Source organism: Dermacentor variabilis, chromosome 3, assembly GCF_050947875.1.
Source record: "Dermacentor variabilis isolate Ectoservices chromosome 3, ASM5094787v1, whole genome shotgun sequence".
NCBI lineage: Eukaryota > Metazoa > Arthropoda > Arachnida > Ixodida > Ixodidae > Dermacentor > Dermacentor variabilis.
In genome coordinates, this window is record NC_134570.1 from 215230303 (window position 1) to 215257016 (window position 26714).

Sequence of the window (26714 nt, forward strand, 5' to 3'; positions counted from 1 at the left end):
TAGGAATCATGTACCGTGGCAGATCTCGACTTCAACACGATAACTGTGCGGCTGGTGTGACCGTTTACCGCCGGGACAACACACAAGCGAATTGCCTGGACCGATTCGAACACACCTCTTCGAACATGTGTGAGCTGGGCTTAGCGCAACCGCACAATGAACTCGTAATCGCAGTGACTCATTTTAATCCCAAAGCCACTGCCTGGCGGGTTGTGCCCTAGGTCACCAATGCGATGGTGCTATATAGGTCGTTTCCAATATATATTATTGCATATTTAAACATTCCAGTAGCAACTGTTTTCTTGAATGATAATCAGGCGCCTCGGTGGCTTCACGGCTATGGTGTTGCGATGCTAAACACGACGTCGCGGGACAAAAGCCCGGCCGGCGCAGCCGCATTTAGATGGCGGCGAAATGTAGAAACTCCCGTGTCCCGGGCAGTGAGGGTGCGATAAAAATCCTCAGGTGGTCAAAATTATTCCGTTGTCCTGCACTACGGTGCGCCTCTTAATGATATCGTAATTTTGACACGTAAAACCTCACAATTCAAGTTTGCTGAACGATAATTAGCAATCATAAATGCTTCAACTCACCACCATGCTGGGATTCATCACCACATCTAGAGTTATGTGCATCAACCTCGTCTTTAAAACAGTGATTTCACCGACGACATTAAGAAAATATCCCTAACATTAGATATCAGAAGTCGTTCATCGCTACATCCATATAAATAAAGGCGACAAAATTGAACATGTCTACGAAGTGTCATTTCCTCTCACACAAGAGCAAACGCTTAAGGATTCGCTTACACACTCGTACTCATCCTGGGAACTTAAACATTTTTAATGGTAAAGCATTATATGCCCCATTACTCGAAAATCCGTCGTAGTCAGGCTGACCGAAAGATCGTACCACAAATTACCGACGGCGCAGGGAGTAAGAAAAACGCCTAAAATGTTCGGATTGATAGCGAATTTTTCAGGAGGTTCCTGCGAAGAAAGCGAATTAATGGCATTGAAAAGAAAACAAGTCACATTGTCAGTGTAGGTGGAAATCGAGCCCGGGCCTCCGCTTTACGAGATGAGCATGCTTACACGACGCCGCGGCGGCTAGCCTTGTGCGTGCGGCATTGCACGTCTCACTTCGCAGCCATCTGATGACATTTGGTCCGTCAGATGGCTATCGCGAGACTAATGCAAGCGTAATTCGTTACATGATTGCGCAGTCAATGAGGATGAGGAGGCGCCAATTTATGAGTGTATAAAATGAGCGCGTTGATGACGTCGCGCTGTATACAAGTGATATCATTTGCTCACAAAAAGCACTCAAATGTGTCTCCGCCTAATTTTCTTTTCTCTCTTTCAACTGCCTAAGCGAATGACAAGGCCCGATTACACGCGAAGATTTTTATCAATTGGTGCTACGAAAGAATCGCCATGACGTTATAGCGACTGCAGGAAGACGACTATAGGATGATGTTGTTTGAATGATCACGGTCTTATGACGACAGTTGCTTCACCACGATGGCATCATGACAATAGGATTTAGAAGCTGAAATGACGGCGATGGCGCGACCACGACGGCATGACGACGACTGTATGATGACGACGTAGTGACGACGGCGCTATTTCTTTTTGGTCAGAACGTACTGAGGTCAAGTACACCGAGCAGGAGGTGCTGAAACATAAAGTACATTGCGGCATTGTTTATATTGTTGATAAAACCGTGGTAGGTGGAAGCAAAAGATAAATACCCAAGCACGTACGTGACAACCAACATATCATATTTAATTGCAGAAGGCTAACAGTCAAAACAAACGATAGGAAGAGAAATAATCAGTTACACCTTTCTGGCGCTACACGGTAGGTCTGCATCGTCATGAAAAAATAGGGAAAAATGCTTAGGGTGCAATACATACATACATACATACATACTTACATACATACATACATACATACATACATACATACATACATACATACATACATACATACATACATACATACATACATACATACATACATACATACATACATACATACATACATACATACATGCATAGGCACGCTTTATTTCCGGAAATGCAAGAGTTCTGGTGGAAACCATTGGCTAAAAGCTGTGGTTGTGGTGAAACCTTATTATTACAGAAGTCGTTGCGTGGTTTACTTCTGGGTGGTTCCCTCTGACAGGGTTCCACTGGCCATCGCGGCTCGCCGGGCCTTGTCGAGGGTCACCAGTTGGCTTCCAAGGTCCAGTTCGGAGAGTATCGCCTCCCAAGAGCATGTAGTGAGTGTGTGTGCAGGGAGTAGTGGCAAAATTGCGTCGCCCAGATGCTCAGTACATTCATGTGTTGTGTGCGCGAGTGTCACTGTGTGCTTGTTTCGACCCGCTGGACTGTGCCGAAGGTTCATTACAAGAAATACATGCACTGTATCGATATAGTAACACTATTTAAACACTCAAATCAAATGAACTAATGCCAAAAATATGTGCATGCGACAGAAAGAAATATGGAGAACAAATAACATATTCTGTTCTTAACCCACATCCGAGGGTTTTAAATATGCAACCCTCTTGGCTCCGTAAAATGACAATTAAATCGAGAAAGTAAACACCCCTCAAGGAAACTGAAGATTACAAGGCACACCCAAACTTAAACACAATCGGTGATCACATGCTTACAAAATGCATTCGGAGTTTCTTGGATGAAGAAGAATTTAAATATTGATATTGATTTAAAATGTACAGGTAGATTAGGTTCTAATGACTGTAGCTTATAGTTATCACGAAACCACGGGGCGCACAGTGTGTAACTATTTCGCGTTATGACACAAATGAGTCTTGGTATTAGCATGCTCTATCCCCTGAAAATTCTGGTAGGCAGCATTTGCGAAGTAAAATAAGAAGTAAATAATTGAAGTTAAATGAAAATGGTAGGATAAAGGTAACCATGTTGTCCCTCGAAAACCTATGTTATAATTAAGCGTAATAATTTTCTTCTGCAGAGAAAGCATTTTCATAACATTCCTCGTACCTGTAGTCCCCAACACTAAGCTACACTAATTTAAATAGGAAGCAAGACTAGGATAAAGGTGCTAAGCTTTGCTTGGTGCAAAGAAGATGCCTACAGATAAACAAGGCTCCAGCCACCGCAGACAGTTTTTACAGGTACTTCCAATGTGTTTATCCCAAGCACGTTGTCAAGAGGAGGCAATACGTAAAATATTATGTTCCTCTACATTTTGCGGGCTCTCCGCTGGGGAGCCGCGGTTTACTGACGTGCCTCAGATGGGCTCCTGCGTCTTGCTCTCAATTCTCTGGAAAAGGCCACTGACTCCTTTCATCTTGTACCGACCGAATCGCCAAGCTACAAGGAACAAGCGGATGCCTTACTATAAATATGAGTGCGTTTTTGGTCAAAATTTCGAGCTTCATCCTCATCAACCACCACTTGCCTTGCTAAGCCTAGAGCTGCGCGAGATCATACCGGCCCGCGATGATAATCGCCGTCACACGTGCAACAGGAACATGGTGCGCGAGATAGGAGGCCTCCAGCGTTCGCTGCTGCACGTGGAACATGCGTCGTACGTGCATTGTGTACCGGAGAGGAGGCTCGGTGCTCACTGGCGCTGCGGCTGACACGCAGACCTTAAGATTATCCAGGAGACACCCGTGATGTGCGCGACGTCATGCGAACGGCAAGAATAAACAAGGGCAATGCATACAGACTAAGAGGAAGACGACAACGTCACGCAATATTATACGTTTGATAATAAGTGCGGCAGAACTATGGGCCTCAGCGACCGATGGCTGACATGGGAAAGGAAAGGCAAGAAGGAAATCACGCGCGGCGACAAAATCCACACAATAGCCAGCCAAGCCGCCATTGTCGCGCGAGTCCAGAATGGCACCGCTACCTTTAGACGACATCAATATGGCCTACCACCCGGAAGGTGGCATTGAACTTGTCAAATGGTCACTCGTCGCAGTCATTCACAGTCAATAGAGCCAGCGTTGTACTGCATAAAGAATTCCATGAAACGTGCGAGTACAAATGCAAAAAGAAGAGAACCTGCTTATTTCAAGTGCAGCTAACAAGAACTATGCTCAAAACTTAGCCAAGATCACCAACATACAGCTTGGAGGCAACATCTACAACGAAAAAGTCAACTCGCGTCTACCCGAAGATGTTAGCAAAGGTGCTCTCTACGGCATCACGCCAGGCATCTGGAGCGCGGAGGTAATGGATAGAATCTGAGTCGCTGTACAGTCTTCAACGCCCGCATGCTCTGACAGTCCCGGTGGCGGTCATCTATTCTGCGGGCCCGCACGTCCCCTACAGCATCATTTATCAGAGCGGCAACTACCGATGCAAACCGTACCGCAAGTCAGTTCAGTATTGCTGAACATGTGGCTACCTCAGACGTCGTAGAGATACTTGACCAAAACAAACCTAAAATTTCTGCTTATTTCTGTTCAAAATGTGGCACAACAAACCAATTCCTAATCCATGACTGCGAACCCACGTGCTTGATTTGCGGAAAAGGAGACGAAACGGCTGGCAAAGAATGCAAGAAAAATCTCAAGTCACCATTGTTACAACAAGGCTAAGAAATGGCGCCAGTATACCATGTGTGCAGTGTCACACACTGGCCACGCGCCCCTTCTGAAACCTCCGCTCCCACAGTCCCGGCAGTCCTCTTGCTTTATGAACTGTGAGCGGCCGAAGCATCAAGTTCCGTCTGGCACTACTGCTCCGCTCGTGCTCGCCGGCCGGCCTGTCTCTAAACATTATACTCTGTACCTCCATGTAACCACACCCATTTCTGTGTACCCCATGCTTACTAAACGCAGTTAATACGGCTAATACACGGGCACTCTAAAGCCCTTTAGGTAAAGGAACGTCTACCAGAAAGGCGTTCAAGCGCAGTGACACATGATAAAGGAGTATATCCCTTACGACAATGTTTGTTTGCTGGAAAGCAGATCGCGCATCTGCTTTTCGAGAGAAAAGGCCGTTACTGTCGCCTACACCGTGCACAACTTGTTAATAGAAGGAAACCTGCCAGAAAACTACGGTGCCTCATAAGCATATTTTTTACCTTGCGAAAATGTTTTAATTTAACGGTAATGCGATTTGTCGAAAAGTGAAGATTTCCTCTAGCTATTCTGTCAAACGCTCGCGCCACGTCACTCGTATCACAACAAAAACGCGAAAAATGAGGGCACAAACGTGGGCAGTACCGTGGCAGCACTACAGCATGCACAGCAAAACATGGACTGTCCATAGGTGCTGGGTCAGTTTAAGTTGCTGCTAAGAACACACACACATGAAGAAAATACACAAATATGCGCACTATAAGCCATCAACAATGGAAAAAAATGTTTTAAGGTTCTACAATCGCTGAATGTAATCTACATATGCAGCTTTTTTAGAATGTTTTATCTGTTGCTCTAACAAGCAGCGCTATTTTTTTTTCAATCTTTATTTTGCAGCCTTCATCTGAGGAACCAGTAAAGAAGTTAGTGCGGTGCCGTGTGTTATCGGTGCAACTCCTTTCAGCAAAAGGTCCTTCAGAGAAACAAAAGGGGTTTAGTGTAAAGGCCTTTACTTTTGCCCGTGTGTCGGGGGTATTAGCCCCGTTAACAAATTCCAGTGTTCTATCACCCACTATAGGAGACATAATGAAACGCGGTGCCAGAACTGAACTGGTTCTAACGTCAGCGCATCAACAATAAAGAAGATTCCTACACCTGCGGCGATACTTCCGACAATATCGAGTATTGCGGTGACAGTGATATCACGTACCAGATCGTTCCCGATCGTCCCAATTGTAAGCTGCGCCGCACACGCCGTCATGATGTTGTGCTCGTTCTCCACATGAAGCCGTATCTGAGCGAATAACTGTGCCAGCGATCCTTACTTCCCCGAGTAGAATTTCTGGTTTAGCATCGGGGCGATGCTCGTAAGGGGAAGGATAAATAATGCGTGTATTCTGTGCATATAATAACAACGATGGGGGCATTATAAGACTCCATCTGGTGGGTCAGAGAGATTAGGCCAGGAGGAAGAAGACGTGCCTCTGTTCAGTTTTTTTTTCAACAGGTTGTCCTGTTGCTCCTGAAGAACGGCTCCCTGTCTTGTCTCCGCGTGTTACCGCGACAGTATTTCCAATTGTTAGCGGGTACAGGGGGGTGTGGCTCGGATCGCCATAGCGGGTTGCGTCACTTCCGCTGCCTTAAAAGCCAGCGAAAAGCTAAGTGTATTGTGGTGTATGTAAAGCTAAACAATATTTCATAAAGCAAAACAAATATTTTGCGCCTAGCCCATTGCTGAAATTAACATTGCTTGTCATGGCAATCGTGGAGCGACCTTGTCGAGCTCAACTCCTAGGTGCCTAGGGACAGAACCGTTCAGGGACTTCAGACAAGCCGCATTGGATGCCTGGCCCACGCCAACCACGCGTTGTGCTACCACAGAACACCAATGTGCTATTCTATGTGGTTCCGTGTTTCATGGGGGAAAACCATGCAGTAATGGTGGCGTGCCATGGTGGCTTTTGGTCTCGGTGAACTGTGGTGGTGCGAGACCCGTATTTCTGAAGGATTTGCTGGTGCTGACGATTGAAATATTCAAATGACGCAGCGCCTCGGCATTACAGTTACCGGATCAGAGCTTCGGTGTCACCGTATCCGGCCTTTACGTAACTATGTGCTCTTTCTTGATGGAGTTCGGAACATCCTACAAGTAACGTAATGGTGGTTGCGATGACCGCGCGCTGTTCAATGCGAAGTCTCTGTTTTGTGTACTGTGCTTGAAACGAGTGGTGCAACGGTGCAGCGTAGGTGCTGGAGCAACTGCAAACGCAGCCGGAGACGCGAAGCCAGAGTGGCTTCGCGTCTCCGGTTTTCTATTCACATACACGTTCTCCCGTTTTGGTCTAATTGGCGGCTGTCACGAGATTGTGGTGTGTTCCTGGCCTAGTATGAAGTTTACGATAGTAACACAGCTAGTTCACGTACTTCCGTGCTATAGGTCACTTGCACGATGACCGAGCTGAAGACGACAGTCTGCTGAAGGTATGACAGTCTTATTACGAAGGGAATATAGACGAAAATATGTAAACATATTTGTGTATGTCTCAAACTTTGAGTTATACTTAAAACGGGTCTCTTTTACGAATGATAAGTAGGCTACGTAGCCTACTCATCAGTCGGCTACGTGGCCGACTTATCAGTCAGCTACTTTTTGTTGAAACCCTCTTCCATTTAGTAGACTGACGCAAGGTGCACGTGTATTGCTGCACTGCTGTGATCACAGTCAAAAAGCTATATATATTGTTTATTCACACCGTACAGATTCGTGTTATGCGGGGAAGCATGCTAGAATTGAGAGGCGGCCGCTATCAACTGCGTGCCATACAATGGAAGGAGAAAATTGGATTATTTTCTGAATTCCCCGCAGTTACATGGTTCGGCTACCTGGGTAAGAGTAATTACTGGAAAAATACGTTTTCCGAATATTTTATTACACAGATATTGCAATGACTGCATCTGTAGCACAAAAACAAAAGCTTACACCAAGTGTTCGTACGGACAGACTTGCTACAATGAAATTGCTGGCTTTACCCCAACATTCTGACGAATATCTTTGAAGTCGATGTGCATTCTTTAGAAGCATCCACAAAGAGTGCCGAATTAGTCCGTCTCAGGACCAGGGCAAAGAAGACATTCGTGTAATGAAACATTTGCTATAATTCGCAAAGTGGGATCGAGGCATACAACCTTCACCACAGATTAGTGTATTATAATCTATAAAATAAACTGGAAATAGAAGCATATATCCTCCTGGGACCTGAAGATGAGATTGAAGAAATTTTAAGTTAAACAGGTTTATTAAACAGTACTGACAAACACCTTTTGAATAATAATTTAATGTCGAGCAGACAGTTTTTCTGCAAAATTGCTGGAATTACACGTAACACGAACACGAGAACACGAGTTACACGAGTTACACGAACGCGAATATTTGGGAAAATCTTGGGCCTTTCTAAACATGTTAGTGAACGTAAGTTTGAAGCACATTTCCTGGTGGCGTGTATGTAGTGCTTTTCGCAGTCCGTTTCATTACTATGTTTGAAAATATCGCACACCTCAATGATATTAGAAGTTTTAGTCTAAATGTCTGTAGGGCAGAAATACATAGATAGTGATTGTGGCTGATCATAGGCATAATTTCCTGAATAAATAAAATTTGCCTTATTGAAGCTTTCAAATATTAGCGTATATGGCAATAATTGTGTTGCTTCGTGCAACGATGCAGCACAGAGGGGCAATTATTTCTGGCGCTAGCACAAGTATAAGTCGAATGTAAAGATACACTGTTGTGGTGTCCCTTTGGGTCATAGAAGCAGCCAGCGAATATTATCTTGTTCAGTCGATCACCACAAGCTCCTTTTCACCAGTTTCTGCGGAAGACTTCCCTATGTAATTTTCCCTTCAGATCGCAGGCGGGTTGCTATCCAATCTCAAGAACACACCAGTGCCTTAAACTTCGTGGGAAATGCGTAGCGTAGTTATTTACTGGTGCGATGAGCCCCCTGCTCAGGAGGAGTTGTGTGCTGCGTCAGGCAGCCAAGCACAGGCCACGCGTATTGCTAACTTTTACTTAAATTTCGGACTGGGTAGTCAGGCGCATGGGCGTGAACGCCCGTTGAGCTGTTTGGTCTGTTTGCAAGAGCGTGGCCTTTTTCAATTGACAAGGTGGCAGCACTAGCAGCGTCTATGCGTTTGCCATGACAACAGGTGTTAATTTTAGGAATGCGTGTCGTGCTCAGTAATTTCTTGCTTTGTCAAATCTTGTTCAATATGACATACAACGCAGTACACTTAGGTTTTCGATGACTTTTTCAAAGTGACGAAAGTCATGGAACCTCTTATGGCAAGCCATGCCCCGCGCTACTGCGCAGCAGTGGCAAAGATGTCGACTTTTATTACGCCTCCTTGTGTACGTAATATGACAGAAGATGGTGGGTGCACATGTGTGCAATTTGGAACGCTTATTATGTCTAGTGACAGTGGCCCCTTTGCACTTTTGTATCTTTCACCACAATACTTTGCCTAGACATCACTGCAAAGCACTGTTATATTGCGGGAAAGAGCGTTTTGGGGAGCCAAATTATGCAGTGTTTCTTAACCTTTGCGAACTTTTGTAGCTAGTTACAACAAAATACAAGGGTACAAGGCGGTGAAGCGGATCGATAATTGGGGGGGATGGAACTAACATCGTCCAGTGAAGCATACTAAGAGTGGAAAAAACGCATCTTTCATATAGGATTACACTGTGCTTATTATTTTTAACTGTAATATAATTTGCAAGTGAATCTGGAGTCGTGGCAAGCTTCACTGTATGGCAATTCTTTGTTTCTCCGCATGACAATTTTGTATCGCGGTGAACCTCACTAAAGCATATTTGCCATGGTGGAACACATTGTTCACCTTCAGTGCAGAAGCACAATGTTGATTCATGCATATGCTTCTGGCTGACCTGCACATCCTGTGCAAGAATTGAATTATTATTCATAAGCGCACAGGTACTTTATTTGGGAGGGCTAGAGTTAATATCGAAGCACAGTTTTTATTAAGGGGATAACGCGTTCCCAAGATGGTTGCAGCATAGTTTCTTTTCTTTTCCTGGCACCTGTTCTGCTAGAAGCTTCAATTACAATATTTCTTATCATTTCCTTTGTGTTTTCTGTTTTTACTGCGAAACTCTATATGGCTAGTTTCCAGCGGATCGATGTCCGTAAACCAAAACCGTGGGTCGATATCGATGATAGTGCAATGCCGGTTCGGCCCGCGGCGGAGCTGAGGGAGGCCTCAAGCACCCTGCGAAATTGCAAAAAGAGTTTGTAATGTCTCGGGTCCAAATACAACCCGTATCACATATTAAGCTGATGAGAACAGATGCTTCACTTTGACCCGCGTCGGTCATGTCTACAATCCCACTGCCCTCTCTTTTTCGGCGTGTCAAGCGCTTGCTTATCTCCTTTCCTTTCCTTCCGCTCTCCCATGGTGGCGGTCTCGTCGAACGATCGCGCGTGTCTAGTTTCCTGCGGCTCCTCGGGTTTGCGGTCCCGTCGTCCACGCGAATGTATATATAAATATAAGCAAAACTATATACAAATACGACAAAAGGAAGGAGTTTGTGGGTAACCAATTTAATGTGGCCTGTGTTGTGTGATCCATTGTGAATTTTAAGAGACCTCCACACCATTACTGCACTGCGGGGTGTCGACCAACGCACGATCACCTTCGTTATGGTGAAGTAGTGCGTGCCCTCAGAGTGCGGTGAGGTGCGTGTCTCTTCTACGTGCCGGGATCCGTTAGTAAAAGGTGTCATGCCGTCTTTTGCGACAATACATGGGTATGTATATCTTCCAGTGCCTCATCATCTTCCGTGGCTGAACACGGACTAGTCGTGGCTCGCCTTGCGTTTACATGAATATGGCATTTGAAATACGGCAATGGACAGTTTGCCATTAAAGGGCCCGCATACACAGCTTCACTGGTCATCCATCTTCAAACACTTGATTGGCACTGAATTTTCGCGCTGATTTTTAATATGCGTGCTGCACAGTAACCACATGAGTCCCGAACTTGTGCTTCGTGGTATCAGACCTCATGGTTCATGCTGACAAAACAGAGTGAAAACCGAACAGGGGTTAGGTGACATCCAGTGACCTTGCTTGTCGTCTAATGCTATCGCTCCATGAAAACAGCATGGAGCCACTATAGTCCAATGAGGAAGGGAGGTTTATCACAATCGCTAATGAACTGTATTGCAATCAAACAATCAGTGCTCTCAATAACAAGTTTTGGACGGAAGAAGAACTTGCACCCAGCAAAGGCTGAAAGTAAGCATTCAGGATATGTGAAGTGCGCATTTTGAAGGTGGAAGCATCACTGAAGGGGCTCTGACTGTCTGCCCTCTTTATGGATCGCAAAGATGATTCCCGCTTTAAGGAGATTGGTTCAGAGGTTGCTACCTGGCAACAATGTTTAATAATAGAGAAGCTTGTCTTTGCCCCCTATCAATAATCTGTTGCCTCCGGAGTCCCTGCAAAGTAGGCAACTTTTAGACGCATTGTGGTTTCCATTTATGCCTGCAAGAATTTTTACCTAAAAGACACGTCTGTTGCCCCGTGCCTCAAGCTGGTCCTCACTGACGTCACTGGAGGAGGCATCGCGGAGTATGGTGATGCACTTACAGAACGCTATTGATACCAGTGAAACCAGAATATTGTAGCTGCTGCTTTTTATGTTCTCTTCATCCTGGTCAGTTATAATGAGCAGTTCTTTGCGCAAACAGAAGGTATTTGACCGTGCATAGTCTGTGTACTAAGACCTCTTAGCGTGTTATGACGGAGACCAGCCCGAGAATTTTAGCTTGGCGTCCATATGTCAAAACCGTCTAATGCGTTGACGGCTTCCTTTTTCTGTTTCACACTGCATGTTGAAGCTGGCAATAGGGTCAACGAGATGTTTTATAGACTTCCCATCAGCTTTGTTAGGGTTCTGCCCATAGATGTCTACGTTTTGTTGACTTCTCGCATCACTTAAACCATGGCCACACCTGCTGAAGCCTGCGATCAAAAAGTGCTATACATCATGTTGCTCCAAACTCATGACATGTAATATGAGGCCTAGAGGAACACTCTCGTTTATTTATGCCCTAATTACACTGTATAAAGCCTCCATTGTAAGTGCGAATATTAATATCTGCTGGTTTTTCAGTTATTCCTGTCCGGTTGACTGAAAGCCATCCTGAGTGACTTTCAGAACCAAAAGACTGCTGCCTGACAAGAACTAGATAGAGCAAAGGTCGCTATAGCCTCATATGTCAAACAAGTTGAAGGCCGCTGAGTGTACAGGTGGTTTGCTCCATATGCAAGAAGCTTTGTTCTCCGTTTTGAAGCGAGTAAACTCAACTTTCCTTGAAGCATGGCCTATGACAAAGTACGTGGCAGATGCTGCGTCCCCTGCAAAGACCATGTTGTGTATGAGATTGTGAAATCCCACAGCGGCTTCTACACTGGGCAAACAGGCCAGTGTTAAAACAACTGCACATACAAAGATGGAAATATCATGAACATGAATGGAAATGGCCAAAAATTAGGCTACTCATTGGGCCCAACTGCAGGTGGAAGTCACTGTAGAAAGCATGTGACGCCCCCTCACGCATAATGTTCGTTCGCCGCCAGGCTCGGTGGCCTGCCAAGCTCGGCAGGCAACATTGGCCACCGCACCGCAATAAACACCGATGAGCACGGCTGCTCGGCGGTCAGTCATCGTTCATACGTCTCGTGAAAAAGTGACTGTCATGATCCACCCGGGTTCGTGAACAAGGAAGGGCTCGAGGCACCACCCCGCTGCGGAGGGTCCGTCTATCGGAGGGTGCCTCGAGCCCTCCCTTGTTCACGAACCCGGGTGGATCATGACAGTCACTTTTTCACGAGACGTATGCCGTTCACAGGAACTGGAACTCTATGAATGCCGATAAGAATATTGTAACGCACAGATGAGTGACGGTACTCGGCCAACGGTACGTTGGGCGAACTTGTGCCCGACAAGCAGCTAAGCGAGAGCCTCACTTCAACGTCCACAGCATTTTCACAAGAGTTCCACGCCTCTTCTTCCCTCCTGTAGCACGCTGATGATACGTTGTTCCGATTGCGCGTGCCTTGTGAGCCCGTGTTGCCCGCCTCACTGTCGCTATCTTTCGCAGGTAGCAGTAAACAACTGCACGGACGCAGGAGGTGGCTTCCGCGCGTAATTGGAAATGATCTTGTGTCATTGTCCCTGTTTCATGAATGCATCTTTCCGATGCTCATACACAAGGCGGTGGTTTATAGGTTGTCATTCGAAATTCTTGTAGGCGGAAGGAGTTACTACTTGTCGTAGTACGGTTTCATTCGGTCGATATGAATGATTTCTCTTTGATGTCGCAGTCGTGACGAGGTTACTTGACCTTCTGGAGCAACCTCGTAGTTCAACAGACTAATTAGGCGAATTATCCTATATGGGCCAAAAGAACGACGAATAAAGCTCCTCGGAGAGGCCACGCATACGTATGGGAGTCCACAACCATACTCTGTCTCCAGGTACATACTGGACGTCTCTTCGTCGCAAGTTTTATCGGAGCGCGTCGGCTTGCTGTTGCTCCTGAATGCAGTGTTGCGCGAGCTGTCGTGCTTCTTCAGCCCTTTGTGTTATGTCGCTGTTATGTTATTTTCGGAGGTCTCACCTACAGGTAGCATTGCACATAAAGTTGTGGTGACGGTGCGGCCAAAAGCGGGTTGGAAAGGTGTCATTTGAGTAGTGTCTTGCACAGCGGTATTGTACGCGAACGTTGCGTACGGTAGGATCCTGTCCCCTTTTTGGTACCCCATTGACAACATATCAATCAGTGTTCTGTTGAGTCGTTCAGTCAGACGATTTGTCTGCGTATGATATGGGGTGGTTTTTTGGTTACTGGTGTGTGTCAGTTTCACAAGGGACTGTGTCAAACGTGCAATAAATATGGTTCCTCGGTCCATGATGAGAACTCTGAGAGCACCGTGCTGTAGTACTATGTTAACGAAAAAAAAATGAACTACTTCACTGGCCGTTCCCTTGACAAAAGACCCTGTCTCGGCTCATCGAGTTACGTGGTCTGTTGTAACTGCTATCCAAAGCTTCCTGATGAAGATAAGGATAGGGGCCAAGTAAGTCCATTACCATTTGTGCGAACGAAGTTTCTGGTGGCTTTACGGGTTTTAGGAGACCAGCTGGTTTGAATGGTGGTATTTTACGTCTTTGGCAGTCCCAGTAAGTTCTTACGGAGTGTTGCACAGAATTCAATAAGTTTCGTCAGTAATACTTCATTCGGATGCGTGCCAATGTTCTGCTCACTTCTAAATGTCCTGATGATGTGTCATCGTGGCACGCTTCCAATATTTAGAGTCGTAACTTTGAAGGTACGATGAAGAAGTGTCTCTGCGCTGTGTTGAAAATGTCTTTTGTACACGACAACATTTCTCAAGACGAACGACGACAAGCTGCGTACAAAAGCTCGCGGAATGTTGACAGGATTTCCTTCTAGGCAATCAATGAGCAGGCCTAAGTCCGCGCCAAATTGCTGATGCTGAGTCATTTGTGATGTTGTTACAACTCCTAGGAACGGGCAATGCTGTGCATTTTCCGTAAGTGTAGATTCGGTGCAATCAATCGGTACACGTGACAAGCATTCATCGTCACTGTGCTTGTGACCGGACTTGTATACGACCGTTATATTGTATTCCAGCAGCCGCGGACTCCATCTTGCAAGCCATCCAGATGGCTCTTTGCGATTTGCCAGTCAGCACAACGAATAATGGTCGCTGATAGCTCGAAATGGTCGGCCAAATAAGCATAGTCTAAACTTGCTGATGGCCCATATCACCGCGCGGCATTCTTTTTCGGTCGATGAGTAGTTCACCTCAACCTTCGAAAGTGTTCAACTAGCATACGCAATGTCTTGTTCCTCTCCATTTCTTGTTCGTCTCCAGAGTTCCTGTTTTACGCCCAGCCTTAGATGGCGAAGTTTCTTCAGCTAACTTATGTTCGGATCAGCTCGGCGGAATAGGCGGGACATGTCTTCTATATACATGGCCAGGCTTTCATTGTTCCGTTGGTTGCTTGCTTACAGGGCAGCTTCGGCCCTCTCCTTGCTGTCGGTACTCGGGTAAGTTGCCAGCAACTCCCGTCGGAAGGCATCCCATGACACAAATGTCGCTTCGTGGTTTTCAAACCACGTTCATGCGCTGTCCTGTAACGCGAAGTATACGTTTCGTATCTTGCGCACTCCGTTCCGTCCATTGAACTCAGCGACGCGCTCAAAGCGTTGCAGCCAGTCCTCTGCGTCTTCAAATGTGTCGCCGTGGAAAGGCTCTGGCGTCAGTGGCGAGTTCTGTACGATGTTGGCGTGATTTGAGCTGCCATCTCAGTAGCGTTTCCGTTAGCAGGTGCTGACGCTCCGATAGAATCTGGCAAAGGGAAAAACTCGGGGGCTTACCATGTAGGCGACGACTGCTGCGTTGAACAGGAGCCATTTCGATGGGTCCAAGTCGCCGTGAGTCCGGGCTCCTTTCTTTGACTCGAGAATTGCTTGAAATCATACCCACCGCCTCCAAAACAATTCACAACGTTAGGAGCCGTTTTTTTGGCAAGGCATGTCTACCTTTGTGGCCAAATACGTCGCTTCTTGCGTCCAATGTCAACGGCGGAAACGGCCGACTTCGCCTCCTGCTGGGCTTTTACAGCATATCCCATGTCCCGCGACACCCTTTGCCATCGTTGGGATAGACCTAGTCGGTCCTCTGCCCATAACGCCGTCAGGTCATTGATGGATCGTGGCAGCTGTTGACCAGCTCACACGTTACGCAGAAACCGCTCCTCTACGCTGTAGTTCGGCCTCAGATGTTGCCACCTTCTTTCTGGATGCCAATGTGCTGCATCATGGTGCACCTCGTGTACTGTTAAGTGTCCGCGGCAAGACTTTCCTGTCAACAGTGACCAAAGAAGTACTCGGAGCTTGTGGCACAGTTCCCAAGACGACATCTGCATATCACCCTCAAACAAATGGCTTAACTGAGCGATTTCATCGCACACTAATAGATATGATATCAATGTATATCGGGCCAAACCACGACAACTGGGACGAACCTTTACCTTTTGTGACGTTTGCTCACAACACCGCTATCCTCACCTTTCTACCTAGTTTACGGCCGTTCGCCAACATCGACGCCGCTTTCTTCAATACCCTTCAACTAACACCTCGGCCAGTGTACCCGAACAGTTCGTCTCGAGACTTGAGGAATGCTGTCAACCTGCTCACTTCAACACCGAAGTCAGTCAGCTAGATCGCAAGCAATGTTACGACATCTCTCGTCGCGACGTCTCCTTCCGTCCTGGAGAGGAAGTGCTCCTTTGGACGCCCGTTCATACACCCGGTTTGTGTGAGAAGTTTCAATCCCGCTTCCTTGGACCCTACATTATTAATGAACAAACATCCCCTGTGAACTATCGCGTTACTCCCGTAGACGTTTCTTCGGACCATCGTTATTGTGGTTCGTAGATAGATCACTCTTTGCGCCTCAAATGATTCGTTCGGCGTCACCCTCCTGGCTAAGTCGTGGCCTGGCTGGCTGCTTGCGCGCGAGGGGAAGTTAGTGAGCATTATTCATACGCTTCATATTCTCACCTGTACATACTCATCATCACCGTTTTGAGGCCTGGTGGTGGGGTTCTCGCTCGAGAAAATAAAGAAGAGGCTGCCTGCCTAAATCTCGTCTCACAAAATTTTACATATATATATATATATATATATATATATATATATATATATATATATATATATATTGACACAACCATATTTGGCACAACAATAATGCAGCGGGTATGCGCCAGTGGGGATGACGCTGAAGTAGCGCGGGTGTTTAGGTGAAGTGGGGTAACGAAGTCACTGTTGCTTTGCCATTGGACGACTGTTAAAGTGCATTTCTTGGCGGTGCTGCTCCGCTTACTCGTTGATCCCACGTCGTTACACTGGTGAAGGTGCGGGGTATTCTTCATGCTTGGCATTCCTTCGCGGAGCCGACGATCGAGCCCGGAATCACCATCGCGAATCGAAACACCGGTCCACCGGTTGAGTCGTCGCCTGCTAGGCTTGGAGCCCGAGTCCAGTCCCGTGCAAGAAACTTCGAGAAATTGTTTGCCTCCTAAAAATAACATGGCCACCGCAGCTTCATCGCAAGTAACACTACAGAATCCTATGGTCCCGGAGAGCTTTCATGGTGATGCCTTTGAAGACGTCCAAGATTGGCTAGACCAGTTCGAACGCGTCACCCAGTACAACCATAAGACCAGCTCGGCGGACAAACTCTCGAGTGTCTATTTCTATTTGAAGGACAATGATCGTACGTGGTACGTAAACTGGGAGAGGAGCTTTGCCACGTGGGACGACATCCGCACACAGCTGCTGCAGACCTTTTCAAGCATCGATAGGAGGGAAAACACGCAGCTTCTCCTTGAAATCCGCGTTCAGAAACCCAATGAGAGTGTTACTATGTTCTCGGAAGACATGGCCCGTCTTTTCCGTAGGGCAGGCCCAGACGTGCCAGAGGAAAAAAAGCTGCGATCTCTCTTGCGAGGAGTGAAGGAGCAACTGTTTGCAGGCCTTGTGAGAAATCCACCGATAACAGTGGCACAGTTCCCAAAAGAGGCTACAGCCATTGAACGGGCCCTGCAGCAACGATACCGCCAGCATGACTTGAAAAACTCGGTGGCGAACACTTCCGTACTGGCTGCGAGTAACGAAATGTCTCTGCCTGAAGTTGTCCGAGAGGTGGTGCGAGAAGAGCTTCGGCAGCTCTGCTTTGTTGTTGCGCCTTCGGAGCTGACGCCAGCGTTATCTTTTGTTGCTGATGTGGTCCGGGAGGAAGTCCGGCAAGCTTTTTCAGCGCCAGACTGTGGGAACGTTCCGCGGCGCCTCATTTATGCCGAGGTTGTTCGCCGTCCACTCAACGCAACTTCAACGCCGTTGACACCCATAACTACAACACCACCTACGCCACAAACAGAGCCGACATCGTCACCCTCGTCGACTCTACCGACCTCGCCGATCATGCCAGCACAAACAATGCCATATTTTCGACATGCGCACGCCACTCGGCTTCACGGAGAGTTACCGCCGAACTATCAGCGTCGGAAAACCGATTTGTGGCGCACCGTCGACCGTCGACCAGTGTGCTACCATTGTGTTGAAGTTGGACGTCTATAGAGTTTGCCACAAATGGAACAACTATCGCGCCACTCAAGATCCAAGCTTTCCTGCCAACTATGCTTATTCTCCGTATGATGGTCGACGCGCTTATAACGACGCTCCTGTGAACAGTCAGCCACAAAATACGACGACGCCCCGACCACGTTCTTCTTCGCCATCTACGGCGCGCTACAATTCGCCGACTCGTCGCAGTTTTGCCTACGTCACTCGACGGGGAAATTATCCGTAGTGACCTCCGGGGGTGAGGTTTCCAATACTCTAACTTCTCCACATCCGCCGTTATCGACGAACGACGACGTGAAGACTACGATGACGAAAAAGACACCCAGTACAACGAGAAACACGACGAATACGACGAATACGACATAGTACGAAAGACGTAACTGACATCGTCAGTGCCGAGCTCTTCGTTTGCATTGACGGCCGCGAAGTAGCCGCTCTGGTTGACGCTGGCTCCCATTTTTCAATCATAAGCTTACAGGTCGCCGAAAAACTAGGGAACGTGAAGACATCATGGCACGGGCCCAACATAAGAACCGCCGGACGTCAGTTGATGACAGCTGTCTGGAAATGCACGGCCCGACTCTTAATCGCCGGTTCAACCTTCGTTGCCACCCACATCATCTTAACTGAGTGTTGTAAAGAACTTATATTGGGCATGGATTTCCTACGTGAGTACAGTGCCGTGATTAACATCCGTGACAGAACCGTCACATTTGCCACGAGTTCGGACAACGTCACCCATGCGAAGCAACAACAACCTCGCGGATGACGTCATACTTTTGCCGCGGAGTTGCTCTTTCGTACAGGTGCGCTGTGACAGCCTGCAGAATGGGACTGGAGTAGCTGAGCAGATCAGTGCGCTAGCACTGAATTGCGGTGTCTCCATTACCAGAGCACTTATCAATGTAATCGACGGGAGCGCCGAACTCTTGCTGACAAATTTTAGTAAGGAGCGACGACACATCGTTAGAGGCACTGCTGTCGCCTATTTCGACGAAGTGACAGAAATACAAGACTGCCACTTAGCGCAGGAGTCGGCCTCTACAATCCACACAGCTGCGGCTATTGTAGACGTTAATCCGACGTTAACGGCCGTTGAGCGGAACCATCTTCTTGAGCTCATCAATCAGTACCAGGGCTGTTTCTCCTCTGTGTCAAGAGTTGGTCGAACGCCACTTACCAAACAGCGCATCATTACTGATGTCGACGCCAGACCCATCCGACAAAATCCTTATCGTGTGGCCCCAAAGGAACGCGAAGCAATACAAAAACAAGTGAAGACGATGCTGGAAGATGGCGTTATTCGACCATGTAATAGTCCTTGGGCATCACCTGTAGTTTTAGTGAAGAAGAAGGATGGTAGCCTGCGCTTCTGCGTCGACTATCGGAAGCTCAATCAGGTCACAAAGAAGGACGTTTATCCACTGCCACGTATTGATGATTCCTTGGATAGGTTGCGAAACGCGTGCTACTTTTTCTCAATGAACTTGAAAAGCGGTTATTGGCAGACCGAAGTGGATGAGAGATACCGCGAGAAAACAGCCTTTTTGACGCCTGACGGACTTTATGAATTTCAGGTACTTCCTTTCGGTTTGTGTTCGGCGCCAGCAACATTTCAACGTCTAATGGACACTGTGCTCTCCGAACTCAAATGGCAAACATGCCTGGTGCACTTGGATGACGTGATTGTCATTTCCGCAACGTTCGATGAACACTTACGAAGGCTGAAAACTGTTTTCATGCGATACGCTGTGCCGGTCTCACTTTGAAGCCTGAGAAGTGCCATTTTGGTTGTCACGAGCTCCAGTTTCTCGGTCACGTCGTCAGTAGCCAAGGAGTCCGACCTGATCAGGATAAAATTGTTGCCGTCGCTAATTTCTCGATTCCATCAGGCAAAAAAGCCGTGCGACGTTTTCTGGGACTCTGTGCATATTGATATGGAACAGCCGCCACAGTGAGCCTGCACTGAGGTGGAAGAAGACGACTTGGGCCCGCTTGATATAGCGTCGCCATTTTGGCCTTCCGTTAGCTTCCCTGTAAATAAATTGTATATAGTATTGGGCTCCAGCTACACGTAACATTAATTTGGTGGAGGTGGACGTTCCCCGTGCCCGTCATGGAGCTTCGCAGCGGTCGCAACGGCGTATCACCCTCAAACAAGGGGACTGACAGAACGACTCAATAGGACATTGGCTGATATGATAAGCATGTACGTAGATGTAGAGCTTAAGAACTGGGACGAGGTTTTACCTTATGTCACCTTCGCGTACAATACGGCTCGTCAAGAGACCACTGGCAAGACACCCTTCAGTATCGTACACGCCAGTGAGGTTACAACAACATTAGACGCAATGCTCCCTCATGAATTTGACGACAACGATACGGGTGCTGAAGAGATGACCCACCGAGCAGAGCCAGCTAGGCAGCTTGCGCGTCTGCGAATTCACGAACAATAGGACTGTGACGCCAGGCGCTACAATCTTCGGCACAGAAAGAAGAAGACGTTTTTGCCCTTGCACGACTGATAAAGTACAATTCTTGGCGGTGCTGCTCCGCATACTCGTTGATCCCACGTCGTTACAATATATATATATATATATATATATATATATATATATATATATATATATATATATATATATATATATACTTAAGGGAATACAAACGCCATAAAAATGCACTGGAATACACATGAAAATTACCAACTGTAATTACAAAACATTATTCGAAACTATTTTCGTTACAGGTAAGACAAGCAAAGACGACACCAAATAAACGTAGAACTATCAAAAACAACAGAATTGCAGTTCTTTATAAGCACGCTAAATATCACAAGATTTGCATATCTTGAATTACACTTCACAGCGTTTCATTGTCAACGTGGAGGCTGTCAGGCGACACAAGGAACTTATTGAAACTACATTCATGTATAGCGCAAACCGCCCTCTTTGAAAATGGCATCTTTCGCGCCTCCGCTTTTGCGAAATCAGATATAGTCTGTTCGAAGGAGAGATCGCGGAGGAGGTCACTTTCCATGGACATGATAGCTAGCGAGTTCACCTTGTCGTCAAGGAGGCTCGAACAAAGGCGGATATTTTACCAGCGACTACTTGGAAAACGATCCTTTGGTCTCACAGTTTGCCACGGGTATGCTTAAGTGGATTCAGAAAGCAATAGAAAGGTTCGGAAACACATCAATGAGCTTTCTTTCGTGCAGCAACTTCATTATTCCGAGGGCACTCGCGTCCTGGCACACAGAGTTGTGCAGAAAGTTCGCAAACTGAACGATTTCAGCGGAAAATGCTGGCTCCAAATCATTTTTCTAGGTTTTCACCAACTTGTCAACCTGCTGTGCCAGAGAGGCCTCGCTCCCAACTTCTGTCAGCAATTTTAAGAACCCGAACCTTTCGCAGAGTTCAGTGTAGGCAGCCTTTCGCACTCGCAAAGAAAAGCCTAGACTGTCAAGTACAACATTGTAGGTCTCTATGATAAACTTTTTTCTACCTTTCAGCGCACTATCGTTTTTCCGTCCGGGTGCTTACTTAAAACGATGCGTTTGCCCTCAACCTGATAACATTGATTGGTACTTAGCGTGCGTGCTCTCTCTTCGAAGGTATGAAAGAGAGGTCGCAAAGTATTAAAAGACCTTCTAGAGAGCTCAGCAGGTCTACAGTAGTTGAAACGTCTAGGTCTGGTTTCTGAAGTGCTACACTCGTTTTGTCAAAGCGCTCCAAGATTTCTCTCCAGAAAATCGCGATGAATGCAGTCTCTAGTTTTGTCATTTTCTTGAAGAGAGAGTGTGCTTCGTTCCTAGTGTCATCGTTTTCTTCCTCGTTCTTTGATATAGCTTCAAGGCAACGCAAGACTGCATTGATTTTTTTTCAGAATGGCCTTACATGATTCAGCGTGTGCTGACCACCTGGTCTCAGAGAGACATTTCAAAACAAGCTACTGGCCAGTTCCGTCCATGCTGTCCAAACGACACTTCCGTTGCTTAGGTGAGGCATGCAACAAAGAACACGTGCAGTCTCTGAATTACAGTGAAAAATTCACATCCTTGAGAAATGTTTGAGACGTGAAGGGTGGCGTGGTGATGACGAGGGGCAAGGGATATTTAGATCCGCATCCCACATTACACGTTTTAGATGTTTTCCCCTTACCCCTCCTCTCCACACAGCACAGGACAGACGTACTGACAGGAAACCACGAAAACTCTTCCATGCAAACGCACCTCGCTTCGTAAGAAAGAGGGCCCCGCCAGGGTGGCGGCGGATTCTTGTTTTTGCAGCTCGACAAGCTCTCACCAAATGATCAGGCTAAACGCATGCTGTTACATTAGGCGGGGGGCCCTGTTTGCTCGTTCTGGTTTTCTCGCTGCATACATGCCGCTTGAAGTTCCGTTGCCCATGGTTTCATATACTAAGCAGGTTAGAATAAATGGGCCCCCTTCTTCTACTGTGCGAGGTGATGCCCTGGGCTGGAGCCCCCTTAGCGCCCCCCCCCTTAATACAGCACTGCACAACTTTTTCCTACCTCCGTCCGCGTGGTTCTTGTGACCACTAGTAGTTCGCCCGTGTCCCAGCAAGCCCAACTTGCCGACTCCGTCGTGGAGGCATCAGTTCTGTGGCTTCACTCGTGGCAAGCTCAGTGCATTTACTGTGGAACCCTCGCCCTCCTTGCAAAGCCTGCGTGATGAATTCCGCGATTAGATCTGCAAACTCTCAGCCCGAGTCGGCACTTTATCGCCTCGACGCCAGCGCTCTTTATTGCGCGGCCATCTTTCTCGCGCACGCACTCGCCGTCCTCATCACGGCAAGGCGAATGCTGGTACCATTGTACCTTGGGTAACGTAGCGCTAAAGTGAACGGCACTCTGTAATGTGCAGGGAAACTCTTCACAGCGCTAACAAGAAGCGGCGAGTGGTGCTCCTGCCGAAGTCAGCCATTTATTCTTCGGGACTGACAAACCCACAGGCCTGCGTTCTCTTGTCGCTACTGGTGTGGAGGTCAGTGTCACTCCATCGTCCACTGTGATTCGCAAGCTCCGGCAAGTCCAGTCAAGAATACAAGCTGCTAATGAGACGCGCATTGCCGCTATTGGGGAACCAGCACTGTACCTCAACATGGGCCTGCGCAGTACATTCCGCTGCATTTTTCTCATTGCTGATGTTGCCTAGAACACCTTGGGAGCAGATTTTTCGGCACCACTGCATGCAGCAAGGATATTCTCCCAGATCGACCTGGTGCAGGCTTACCATCAAATTCAAATCAAATTGCACCAAAACTTTATTTCATCTCAACAAACAGAGAAAGGAGGGGGGGGGGGAAAGCTGCATTACTGCAGCTTGACTAAGCCTGGCCCCCTATGGTACGATACGACAGTGTGCAGCAGTAACAAGGTACATAATTCTAGTCATTTTACAGAAAATGTGAGGAAAAAAAGAAATAGCAACGTGGATCTAGACGCAGTAAATTGATTTTTTTTTGTCTGTAGCACAAAATAATGAAGAAACGCTATTAGAAAAGAACATCCAAAATAATTTAAGAAAGATAAGCTGTGACAACGCAGCTAAAAAGAAAATGAAAAACAAAAATGAATACATCAGACGCAGCAAACACGATGTAAATAGACGACGTATATATATAAAAAAATAAATATATATATAAATAAGTACATATATATATATATATATAGGAAGAAATACACACGCTCATGCATACCGATATCTATACAATATAATCAAATACAAGTACAAGGATCACACAGGGGGATTTTGCGAAAGAAAATAAGTGAAAAATAAACGAGTAGACACAGTATCCGGGTTTAATCCACTTGCAGTTTGGGTATTTAGAAGATCAGCAATGCGGTAAGACGCAGATTGCTCTCCATAATTAGTACGATAAAATCGTGTTAACCAAATGTTGGCATGTTTCGTGTTATAGAGAATTTCGCGATGATTCACGTTGAACAAGCTTACATAATCAACATTTCCCCTTCTCAACGTAGTTCTGTACATAAATGCTAGACGAAATGAATAAATGAATTCAAACGACAATATTTCGTATTCATAAAACAATTTAGACGTGTGTTCTTTGAAGGAAAGTTTAGCTACATCATGAATTGCTCGGTCTTGAAATAAATTTAGTAGTGATGTTTTGTTTTGATGTCGTTGCCCAGATTAGGCGAGAATAATTTAGTGTAGAAAGAAACAGTTAGTTATACACATTTCGTTTCACAGTGGTAGGCAAGGCATGTAAGTGTCTATGTAACAGTCCCGTTATTCTATTTAGCTTTCCGCAAATACATTCGACATGTTTGTTCGAAAGTACGTTGTGTGAAAATATATCTCCTAGTGTTTTAAACTTATTTAAAATTTTAATTTCTTCACTTTTTAAATACAACACAACCAGCACATATTCTCAAGACGGCAATCACCACGTCATTCGGTCTCTTCAAGTACGTTCGCATGCCTTTCAGCCATCGCAATTCTGTACAAACTTTTTAACGATTCATCGACACAGTGACAATAGGATTGCATTTCTCTTTCGCGTGCATTCTTGGCATTTGCTTGGCTTTAGTCATGACGCAGAACAACACATCCAACATCTAGGACAACTAGATCTTTCACCACCTCGCTGAGTGCGGCCTTATTATCAGTAAGACGAAGTGTGAATTCGGCGTGCTCGATTTGGACCTCAACGGTCACCGTGCCCGCAAGTATAGCATACGTCCCTTGCCCTTAAAAGTCCTCGCCATACACGATTTTCCACTGCCATCTTCCAATCGGAAACTGCGTAAGATTTCTTCCCTCGTGAATTTCTACAATCGCTTTATCCCTCGCTGCGCCGGTCCCCTACAGCCCCTAATGGACATGCTCCACGGAAACAAATGCAAAACAATTGAACTCGCCTGGTCCCCAGAAGCACTAACCGCTTTTCATACCATCAAGATCAAGATTTCTAACTCAACCCTTCTCGTCCATGCGAGACCAAGAAGCTCACTTTGCCTTATGACCTATGCGTCCGATGCTGCAGTGAGAGCGGTGCATCAACAATTCGCGGATAATGTCTGGCAGGCCCTTCCCTTCTTTTCTCGGAAGCTCTCAGCCACGGAGACTCGCTACAGCACATTCGGAAGAGAACTTGGAAAGTACATGGCTGTATCTCACTTCAGACACTTCTTCGAGGGTCGAGAATTCCACATTTAGACATACCACAAACCTTTGACCTTCGCCGTCCGGCCGAATTCTACGAAATGCTCATCATGGGAACCACGCCATCTCTCCTTCATCGTGGAATTCGCGACGGAAACACGGCTCGTGCGCAGAAAGGACAAAGCAGCAGTCGACGCGCTCTCGCGCAGTGCCTCTGCCATCAGTACGGACAACAATCCGGTTAGCATCGACTTCTTCGCACCAGCTGCCCAGCGACAAGAGGACACAGAGGTAACTGCGCTTCGTGGGAAAACCTGGCGCCTAACATCTGCGTGATGTCCACTTTCCACCTTGAGCCGTCCCTATTTTTTGTGACGTCTCCACTTTCCGGCGCACCGTTTTTGACGCCCTTCATAAACTATGTCACCCTGCTATTCGGGCCACACAACGTCTGGCGACACAACGTTTTGTCTAACCGGGTATCAGCAAGAACGTACGTTCCCGGGCACGTGGTTGTAAGGTATGCCAACAATCGAAGGTTCATCGACACATAAGGGCACTTTTCGGCTCATTTAATCCACCATGTGAACGATACTTTTGGGCCATGACCGCCATCAAAAGGGAGCACCTACGTCTTAGCCTGCATAGATCGCTTTATTGAATGGCCAGAAGCTTCCCTTCTTTCCGACATCAGTAACCTTCGCAAACGCGTTCGTCGCGGGCTGGGTTTCGTGATACAGCGTGCCATCTACTACTACAACCGCCAGAGGGCGCCAGTTTGAATCCACACTACTTGCGGGTTCTTGGATTTTGTGGCGAATGGACGTGCTTTTCAGGGCTCCGTGGCGACGACGAAATCATAAGTTTTTGTCATGCTTTGAGCTTGCTTCTGTTTTTATTTGCTGTTTTTTTTGCATTTAAATAGTAATTGGGGGGTTTCCCTTTCCCTTTCTTTCCTTTTCTTGTCTCCCGTATTTCGGGTGCACGGGTGAGCTTCGTGTACATTTGTTTTGCAGGATGATTAGAGCGTCTTTCCGTGCCACGTGTTCCAACACTTGCAGCCGAGTGGGACATTGAGTGTCTGTAGTCTTTAAATGGTAGCTTGGAAGTGGCAAGACAAATAGCTATTAGTGGTTTTACTGTGCGTGTTTGGTAGAAAAGTGAGAGCGTGGCCGCGTGGTTGAGCGCGTGCGAGAGCGTGTCATACCATCGGTCTCCGCAGCATTGAGTGTTTTTGAAACAGTCATGAGAGTTGCTTTGCGGCATTTTGAGGATTTGGATCCTGCGCGTACCGGTTTTTTTTTTAAGGCACGTGCTCTGCATTGATATAGTATAATAGTATTTGCAGAAAGCCGTGCAATACATGGCGAGAAAGCCGGTAAAGCAGGCAGTACGGGGGGAGGGGGGTCCCTCAAGGCAGATGAGGAGACAGGTGAGAATGGAGAGGGCGTCGAATCAACCGGCACACAATGTGACGATACTAAGCTGCAGAAAATGGAGGCTTTCCAGGAAGAGCTTCTCAAACAGGTGCAAGAGCTCAAAAGGGAGCTAAACGGGGAGCGTGAGGCACGGAAGGTAGTTGAAAAGAGACTGGAAGCAGCCGAGGAAAAGCTGAACAGGGCCGCCATTGTGACCGAGAATCTGCGTGACAATGGAACGCAGACCCCCGACGCGACAGGCGCGGTAGGGTCAGAG

The 26714-nt window shown here is 46.8% G+C and overlaps 1 protein-coding gene and 1 pseudogene across 1 annotated transcript in view; one reads left to right on the forward strand and one right to left on the reverse strand.

Annotated features, from left to right (window-relative positions):
• The first annotated feature begins 4054 nt into the window (after positions 1-4054).
• Positions 4055-26714, forward strand: part of LOC142575019 (testis-specific serine/threonine-protein kinase 3-like) — a 191388-nt gene continuing 168728 nt past the window's right edge. The window contains exon 1 of the mRNA XM_075683993.1: positions 4055-4240. Coding sequence (XP_075540108.1) covers positions 4055-4240 — 186 coding nt within the window. The remainder of the gene's footprint in view (positions 4241-26714) is intronic.
• Positions 9814-9994, reverse strand: LOC142576811 (U2 spliceosomal RNA; annotated as a pseudogene).